The following is a 10,000-nucleotide window of genomic DNA, read 5'->3' on the forward strand; positions in this document are numbered from 1 at the left end:
CCGAGACTCCTCCAAGTCCAACAATATCTTACAATTTCACAAATTCACAGCATCAGAATGTAAATGAGGAAAGCACCATTAAAGGAAATTCACAGTCACGATGTATTCAGTGCGCTGGCTGTACCTCTGTGGACGAGATATAGTGCCATTTGCCGCTGACGTTGCCATTGCCGATGCCGTTTTGCATCTCTCCCACCTCTAGCTCAAAGGAAGATTTATTCACCAGAGTGTAGAACGGGCTCATAGTCACGATACGGGTCAAGTTGAAACTGCTCATATGGATACTGACCCCAACCTAAAACAATCAGACAGCGGTTAGAACGCCCCTCTTAAATTTACACATGCTCATCCTCTAATGCCTGTATGCCCACAGTTCTCACCAGGTAGTCCATGGTTTTGTCCGGGCAGCGGACACACCCATAACTGCCCACAGTGTCCAAGGAGAATCCGTCTGACCAGGAGCTTGTGGACACACAAAGCTGCAGCTATTTAAGGAGGAGAAATGTGTTATCAAGTTTCTCATTGTGGATGTGCATTTACAGCGTCTCAATGAAATTATACATATAAGTGACACTTTAATCCCACAAACGGGGAAATTTCACCTCCGGATTTAACCCATCCGTGAACATTAGTGAGCACACGCTCACTAGGGGGCAGTGAGCACACTTGCCCGGAGCAGTGGGCAGCCCTATCCACAGCACCTGGGGCAACTGGGGGTTAGGTGTCTTGCTCAAGGACACCTCAGTCATAGACTGTCAGCGCTGGGGATCGTACCAGCAACCTTCCGGTCACAGGGCCGGTTCCCTCACCTCCAGCCCACGACTGCCCACTGCCTATTTCCTAGAACGTTTTCTTATACTCAGGTGTTATGTTCATATAAGGTCTGGTTAAATAATGAGTTCTGTTCACATCTAAGTGAAAATAACATCCTCCATGAAAAACACACATTTCACTTCTTTGTTGAATTAAATAGATTCATCTCTAAAACTCTAAAATGCTAAACTCAAAATATATATATTAAAAAAATTTGCCCCAAAATTTGTAGACAAATGCCATATTTACATTTGTTCCCAGTAGAGAATGTTTTAACTTATTTTCACTTAGAAATTCACTCTAGGGTCTCCATACCTTTGCTGGTAACCACTGGTTAGAACGATATCATTTGCATGTTGGCCATTTGTTTCATTCACTGCGATGTCTACAGCATTTATTGACTGAACTCCCCCTTTAAAACTGATGCATTGCCACTAAAATCTTAAATAAATCTGTCTCCCTTTTCGCTCACCTTGTTCTTGCTAAAGATGTTCTTCTTCTTGAAGGAGAATAAGATCACATCTCGGAAGTCTGACGGGTGCTTGACGTAGGTTTCTTCTGCCCGGTACTGCAGCACGCGAGACGTCTTGTTTATGATCCAGTAGGGGCTGAAAACAGAGAGGATCAGCCTGCCAGCCACACGAGACACATGCACACACACATCCACAGTGAGCTTCTCAGAGGTGTCACTAGTGAAACAGACGGGGAAGAATTCGGGCATATCTGGACTGATCTTCACGTGGCTGTTCCAGTTGCGACCCTGGTACTTCACCAGCACTAGCTCCATGATCTCTCCACAGATGGATGCATTCAAAACGTCTGCCGTGCTGCCCTCTTGCAGCTCATGGAACTCGGCTGAACCCTTAGAGACACAAAGGGAGAAACGGACAAAGTACAATATAAAATATATACTCAATCTCCCACTACCTGTGGGACCCCCACAGGACCACTGCTCACCAGATATTATTAGGGAGGTGGATTGTTCTCAACACTGCAGTGACACTGACACGATAGTGGTATGTTGGTGATGGTTCCACTTGTACGAGTTTCAGAATCAGAATCCTTTATTGATCCCAGAGGAAAATGATCAGGCACAGTGGCATTGCTGGAGCTTTTAAACACTAACTGGTCACTTCATTAGACATACATACTTGATTGGTTCACCTTGTTTGTGTACAATTAGATACTATAGCTCACAGCTCTTTTTCCCCTGCATAATTTATGTGGTCATCCTCTAGCCCCTTCCGACAGCAGGACCACCAGTGACATCGAGCTGCTGCATCTGATGACTCATTAAAGTGCAACACATACAACATGCTGGTGTCACGGTTATGCTAAGAATGATCCACCACCTAAATGATATCTGGCCAGAGATGGTCCTTCCCATTTATGAATAAGGAACAGGGTGGCTGATAAATCCTGCATAATAACAAAAGGGCTGCAATCAGTAACTGTATACCTACAAAGAGCACCTGACAAAATGGCCAATGAGTGTAAGCACATAGTAGATGCCCCTGATATACAGTCAACTCAACGTAGTTAAACACTGTTTAAGTGCTCTGCCTTTGCTGTCTAGGAGTGAATGCGGTACAGAAGCACCAGGCTAATGCTTGAGCTGCTGTTTTGTATTTTCATTTCATACGATTGACTTTCCCAATATATCTGCGGTATGATAGCGTATAAGATAAGGCACCGAATTAGTAAGAAGTATTAATGCCATGTAGTCTTAAAAGAATGTTATGTTCTGTACCTCCAGCAGGTAGCGTATGGAGTAGGGCAGCAGGTTTCGGACAATAACAGCTGGGTGCAGGTGGATAACATAGGCGGGGTCCCAGTCCTCCTCACCCTGGCTGGCAATGTGGCACAGGTCATCTGGCACAGCCAGTGTACTGACCACCAGTGGCAAGAAGCTGTTCTCTTGGGCTGGGCATCGAAGCACGGAACGCACCTCCGAACTCACATGAACCTGCTCCTTCCATGCAATGCACGTGGTCGACTCCTGATAGTGACCCTCTAATGGTCCGACAGGCAGCAAGAACACCTGACATCTGTAGCAGAACACGTAACGCAATGATGTATAAGAAACAGAAGAAAATGTGATGCAATAGCGCGCGTCTTACACTGAGCAGTGAACGTGCGACAGATGGGCTAGAAATCTTAATGTCCACACCTGTATGAGTCCAGTGTGACATGAAACTCTTTTTCTGGCTCAGCGACACCAATATTCACCAACCCTCCCAGTTCAGAGGAGTACTTCAGAATGGCAAAAGGCACGGAGAAATGATTTTTAATCTATAAAAGATCAAAAATAACATGCCTATTTAATACAACTGGACAAATCAATGGCCAGAGACTGACAGCAAGATACCATTCAGGTACACATAACAAATAAACTTATTCATTCATATTTAATCATAATACAAGTGCATAAATGTCCTGTAATTCAGATACAGATGTGAATTAAATCACACAATATACACAGATGCTCTATTTGCATATATCAACTGAAACATTGGAGAAACCAACAAGTATTTTGCAAATGCGTGTCTGCTAATTAAACTTAATTTCTTGTATTGTCTGGCATGGAAAGAACCCACCTGTAATGGGGATCGCACAGTGATGACTTTGTTGCCCTCTGAGGCACTGATCTGCAGCAGTACAGAGACAGCGTCCTCTAGCATGGGATTTCGCACGTTATAAAGCCTGCGACCTGGCTTGTCCACCGGGATGTTCGATATTTCACTGTAGCCTTTGGGCACTGCAAAGACAGCACAAAGACTTTTAAACTACAGATTGTCATAACATCACAATTATTATTTCATACAAATTTACAACAAAAGCTTAGCTTTGGTCAATTGAAACAAGAAGCCCTGACAGTGAACTGCATGCAAAACCAACATAAAGCAGAGGCGGTTATGTTCTAAGAAAATACTGCATTACGTGTGGGTGTAAAAATGCATCAGTGCACTGTGATGCGTCAACCTGAAGGTGACGATTCACCTGCACTGATATTGGAACACTAGAACCCACTATAATTTATTTGTTCAATAAAGAATGCACCTCAAAAAGTCTCTGTAAAGACTCTGTAAACAGTTCCTCCAGTCACATTTTTGTATTCAATGTATTTTTAAAAATAACTCAATCATACCAAAATCATTACGACCGTCCAAAAGTCAGGGTGAAATTTGAGATTTTATCATACAATGAACCCTAAATTTCCTAAAAAAACAAAACAAATTTATTGTTTAATCAGAACTAAAATTCCCCTCCCTTAATATTATTACTCTTTGAAGCTCAGCGTTGCATGGGTTTATTAGCACAGACCTATGCTAAGGTTGAAAAGGCAGCTCTCTTGTCTCTGCAAGGCAGACAGTTTTCCCCGTGCTGAAGACTCAAAGATAGAATATTCCAAATCCCTGCTTTGTTCCACTCCCACTTCATGCACTTTGCCTCTGGAGACTGAGTCAGCAATACGGAGGTTAGCGCTGTGCTGGACGATTAGCGGGATGCCCAGAGCATTCCGGATAGTGAACGGAGCTTTCTCCTTCAGAGAGGGATCAAAAGTAGAGGCAGTGCTCTCTGAGAAAGCCTGTCAATCAAATATCAATAAAAAAACCATTAATGCATGTTGAAATTCGGTGAGAAATACGGTGCCAACACTAATACATTAGAACGCTGAAGTAGTGACTCAACTGTATGATTATTTCTAAAGGCAGCCTGTGAAGAACTTTCCTTTCCTACACTTGTGCCCAGAATCTGATTATACCAATTTAAACTAATACAGTACTGACACAACATATTAAAACTTGATGTAATCTTCAAGTAAATGACTTGCTAAAGGTCCTGATTAGAGCGTGGGTGCACCTGTGCGAGGTTGTGGAAGACATTCAGGCAGCACTTTGATACTGTGATGTTCATGGTGTCTTTGGAGCAGATGTTGATGGCTCTGCAGGGGTCAGGCAGCATTACGAAGTCATCGCCAGGAACAGGGCTCTTATCCCGGACAGGGTTATTCTTCATCTACACATAAAACACAGAAAGTAAATCTAAACGCTGCACTGGAACGAAAAGCTGTTGCTCAAAAGGGAACCACTGCCCCACATGATGCAGTGTCGTCCAAGCTCTAACACACCCAGCTCACCTCAGGAAGAGCTGGTTAATTTAGACTTCAGTGGCATCATGTGTGTTAGGGTCCACTGTAGACCCTCCGCCTCAGCCTATCATTGATGTCTACAATGATGTGCTACACCACTCATCACAAGCGGAAACAATCAGGATAAATGTTTGAGTATTTTGTGTGAAATCTTATTTTCTGTTAGTGGCTTGTAGAGTAAAAAGCTTTGAACTGTATTTCTGGGATAACTACCTGGGAGAAAACCGATTCCACTCCGCAAGATTCTTACACACTGGCATATTGTAAACCTGTTTAGGGTAAAATATTAGCCAAGAGTACAGCAGTTCAGCGCGCGAGTCGGTGATTCAATGTTTGGCGTTGTAGTGACGAAGGTTTTGGCATTTGTGGTGTGCGTTTAGTGTTTTAGCCAAAGAAAGTATATTGAGCAGCAAGTTCAAGTTCAAGTTCAGCATCATTTGTTATCTGTTTTGAAAGAAGGATTTCTGAAAGAACACAAGTGTCCAAAAAATGTAAATTCATCTTTTTCTTAAGTCGAGAAAGAATGTTTAATCTAACACGAACTTTGGCCTGAGTCCAAAATGGAAACCCATTTCTAAACAAACCCTGGTCCTAATCCTAACTCTGGTCCTAATCCTAACCCTAAAGACCACTGCACATCGGGTGCGGCACGTCACAGAACACAGCTCAGCATCCACAAAATAAAAACTTGTTTCGAATCATGGAACGGACCCCGGGTCAGCACTGGGTCAGCGTGTAGCTGTGCTTGGTTACTTGATTACTAGTTAGCTACTTTGGATCTACTTTCCCCAAATTTGCTGCAGCTATAATATTTAGCTACTGTTGCAGAAAAAGTGGGGCAGTACTTTTTTAGCTGCTTTCAAAGCATCACTGTCAGACTGATGTGTTCACTGTTCAATCTCCACCTGACAGACCAAACAAGCCCAACTGACAGTGTGAACAAGACACTGCATTTAATGGTGAGCCAGAAAGAAACAACTGAAAAGCTGGAAATTCACAAAAAGATCACCAAAAAGTTCCAGTGTAACCAAGAATCAATCTTACACAACCAAAGGTGTGACATCCAACAAAAATGTAGAATAAATAAAGGCGACGTCAATCATTCCAGGTTTTTCCCAACAAAGATCACCAAAAATAACCGAATACAGACCAAACAACTGCAAAGCATCGTCAACTGTTAAAAATAAAAGTGCTCCAATTTAAACATTTCAGCAAGGTCTGTATCGACATGACGCTCAGAGTCCTTTAACCTGCGGCCTGTGGTTCAGACTTTTGGATTGTCTGAAGCCAGTAGTGAAAATCATCGCTATAGCTACATGAACATTTGAAGGTGCTACATCTAGAAGCTACAGAAATTTGTAGCCAACTACAAAAAGTAGCTCACTCCTCATCTACTCCCCATCCCTGAAATTAGACACATGGAAAAAGTGAAGAAATACATGCATACCTGTACTGTGAGGTTCCACCGGCGTTTGCCACTGTCCACTCTCTCTATAAGCGGCTCCCACACAGCATGAGTCTCATTAAAATAGTTTACCTAAAACACAACACACACTGTCAGTGCAATGAGCCTTCACACTTCACAGTACAGCTCACACACACACACACACACACGCACACACACGCACGCATGCGCACACGCACACACGCACACACACGCACACAAACACACATGCCCACACACGCACACACACACACACACTGACCTCCAGCGTCATATCTGCCGACACACTGAGCAGGGATGACCAGTTCTGTGCGCAGCCACTGAAGGATGACTCAACCAGCAGTAGGGGAATAGTCCTATGGCCTTGGCCGGACTCCAAAGTGACCTGCACCACCTTGACCTCTGCTTTGAAATTCTCGCCCTCTTTACTGCTGTCTACTTCGCGGAAGCTTTCAGTCACCTCTGCTGCAGTCTCAACACCCAGAAACCAGTAGTTGCAGGAGTAGATGTTCTTTACTGCCCAGAGGGTGCTGAGCTCATCAGGCTTCTGACTGGACGGCTCCTCTTTGGGTTTAGGAGCCATGGCTGCTGTGATGGTCAGAAACGTGTTGAGGATGAAAGGAGAAATCTGAGAAAGAGACAATTTGAGACAGGGAAGAGACAGTAAGTTCAGACCCCGTGTCCAAATTTGGCCACTGAGCACTATATTCTCACAAACTATAAACAATGTCCTTAAAATCGAATGTTTTACACTAAACAAAAATGACATCGTGCCATGGTGTACAGGACATGACGGAATCCTCCCCAAGCAGCTACCTAATCTCGAAACAACATGCCCAAATACGTCTGACGTCTTTAAATCCTTTTATCATATTACAAACAGCCTAACGCAATAATGTGATGAAAATTCTTATGAGGTCTCTGATTTAAAACTACCACACCCACAATGATGCGGCACACTGTAAAGCTCTGATAGCTTGTCTGTGGCGCCCAGTCCAAGCTGCAGTTGCTGAGCTTTGACTGGACAGTTGGTAAAGGCAAGGGGTTTAGCAAAGGTCAGCTGCTGTACTTCATCTTCTTTAGATTTAAATTTCTTTAATATAAAAACATGTCAGAAAATTCCACAAGCATAAAAAAACTAAGAAATAGATCTGATCATTTTGAGATTATATATAATATATAATATAAAACCCTATATATATATATATATATATATATATATATATATATATATATATATATATATATCGCTGTTGTCAGAAGAAAACCTCGTGTCTCCATTTTTGGCGTTTTTTTGACGAGAATGGACCAAAAGAAAGCATCCAAAAAAGTAAAGTATGTTTTTTCCTTCTCCTTTAAAGTTACTATTTTGGAGATACGAGGTTTTCTTCCGACAACAGCTCTCTCTCTCTGTCTCTCTCTCTCTCTCTCTCTGTCTCTCTCTCTCTCTCTGTCTCTCTCTCTCTCTCTCTCTCTCTCTCTCTCTCTCTCTCTCTCTCTCTCTCTCTCTCTAGTCACATGGCAACTGAAAGAGGGGATCACAGTGTTTCTGACTGTCAGTACAGCAGTGAACCTCTAACAGCTCAAGTTGTCGTTGGTACCAACAGTTCCAAGTAAAAGGTCACCAGCATCTCCAGATCTCACACCACGTGACTTGTTTTTGTGGGGATAAGTTAAGGGTTATGTTTATGTGCCACCACTCCCAACAACAGTGGATGATCTCGGAAATCGCCTGGAAGAGCGGTGAGCACAGTGACACCTGACATGCTCAGTTGAGTACGGAATGAATTTGACTACATTACGTTCATTTACAATGTACTGCATTGTTCTGTAATGACTAAATAAATCATTTTGAAACGGGATGATCTTTTTGAACCACCCTGTATATTTGATATTTAATAACTATAAATCCAGTTCTTCTAACAGTAAAAACACGTCTAATCATCCTGGGTCACTTACTTTTACAATAACTTCCTCTACAGTCACAGAGCCAGTAAGAGGGGCACTGGCTGACATCTTCGTTTCCAGGACAACAGAACATGGTCTCAGCACCTGGTCAAAAGCAGGGATACCTTTAAAGCAATCCATTGGCCCTATTCATCCACTAACAACCAGCTTAGAGTAAGAATAATTAACAGATAAAAAACAAATGAGTTCAAACTGTAGCTTTCATACAAAATCTTATACAAAAAAGAGGTCAGTGTTATAAAATGTTTACAATCATGTAATAACAGCATAGCACTTTGCCACTGTTATAACAGCAGAGCAGTAAACATACAGTGGTAACAGCCTTGTTGTCCTTGTTTCTGATGAAGGGGCAGGCGAGAACCTTGAGGCCCCTCACATGGGCCTTCATTTCTTGAGCTGCCTCTTCGGAAAGCAAGCTGAAGTCACACTGGAAAGAGGCCACTAGAGCAGGCGCCTCTGCCTTCATCAAGTTCGCCACAAACACAACCTCGGGGTCCACGATCACGGCACGAAGCTTGATCCTCTGAGCAGGGACTGCAAATACCAACAAAAGTCTCTATTGGCTCTATCTCAGATCTCTATTTAGAATAAAAAATAAATGTATTTTATTTGAGTGCCATAATACTATTAGAATAAATAACGTGAAATTAACTAAAAGACCTCTTCAGTGTTTCTGAAGCTTGTCTTGTCCTACTACTTCGTTTATAATCGAGTTTCGATTCAACAGGTTTTTATTCACAGAGAAACTTATTAACATTGCCTGCAGTTGCTGCGGATTCCGTTTATGTTTTTATGCTTATTCTGTCTTGATTAATGCAGCAAGTAGTGAAAAAAATCGTTAAAGTTTAGTTTAGTAGACAGGATTGTACGTTCGCTTTAGGTGGATACTGTCACGCATTCTTCTGGTCTCGACTCTAACAAGGACTCCATCTCCCAGAAATCCTTGGGAGATCATGTGACAGAACTTCCTCATTCAACCAATCACTGCTCTAGTTCCCCGAGTACTGCCTCCTTTCACCTGTGCTCCATGCCGTACCACGTGTTGTGTTTAGTTTAAAGCCGGGCTTCAGCTCAGCCAGACTGTGAGGCATTGCTTCTCCTGTAGAGCTACTGAGCGGTTCTCCTGTGTTTGTGTGATTGTGCCTTTTTGTGTTTGGACTGTTTTTCTGGATTTCTGGTTTTTCCCTTTGTCTTTGCTCCCTGGTTATGGATGCCTTTTTGTACCTTTTTGCTGTTTTGGACCCGCCCCACGCCTGTTTACTGACCACGATTCCTGTAAAACCCTTTGATATTAAAGCCTCGTCTTTTGGTTTTTACCGTGAGCGCCTGGCCCTTTCGGTCACATTACAGCGTGAACTTTTTTGTCAATAAAGTGAAATTCATTAAATCACAATGGAAACACATTTGTTAAATAAACAATGCAAACGAAAGAAATAAAAATGAATAACTGCTCATACGTTTCAGATGGTGGCAGCTACTAGTAGACAAAGAAATTAAAACTGATCTTATATACAGAAAAAACCATGCTAGAGAGTATTCCACAGAAAAGAGATGCGTGATGTGTGGACACATCATGAGCCATTATGTATGTGTCTGTCTTTGCACTCTTTCTGCATAAAACA

At 42.5% G+C, this 10,000-nt stretch overlaps 1 protein-coding gene across 6 annotated transcripts in view; it reads right to left on the reverse strand.

The window, feature by feature from the left end:
* vps13c (vacuolar protein sorting 13 homolog C) overlaps positions 1-10,000 on the reverse strand; it is an 84,630-nt gene that overhangs the window by 24,519 nt on the left and 50,111 nt on the right. For all 6 annotated transcript variants that reach the window (XM_037545463.1, XM_037545462.1, XM_037545461.1 and 3 more), the window contains 12 exons: positions 8,689-8,912; positions 8,370-8,462; positions 6,673-7,038; positions 6,414-6,503; positions 4,678-4,833; positions 4,138-4,402; positions 3,411-3,571; positions 2,984-3,105; positions 2,564-2,861; positions 1,286-1,675; positions 381-485; positions 125-295 (listed from right to left, as the gene is read on the reverse strand). In XM_037545463.1, the coding sequence (XP_037401360.1) occupies positions 125-295; positions 381-485; positions 1,286-1,675; positions 2,564-2,861; positions 2,984-3,105; positions 3,411-3,571; positions 4,138-4,402; positions 4,678-4,833; positions 6,414-6,503; positions 6,673-7,038; positions 8,370-8,462; positions 8,689-8,912 (2,441 nt within the window). The remainder of the gene's footprint in view (positions 1-124; positions 296-380; positions 486-1,285; positions 1,676-2,563; positions 2,862-2,983; positions 3,106-3,410; positions 3,572-4,137; positions 4,403-4,677; positions 4,834-6,413; positions 6,504-6,672; positions 7,039-8,369; positions 8,463-8,688; positions 8,913-10,000) is intronic.

This window comes from Pygocentrus nattereri, chromosome 15, assembly GCF_015220715.1.
Source record: "Pygocentrus nattereri isolate fPygNat1 chromosome 15, fPygNat1.pri, whole genome shotgun sequence".
NCBI lineage: Eukaryota > Metazoa > Chordata > Actinopteri > Characiformes > Serrasalmidae > Pygocentrus > Pygocentrus nattereri.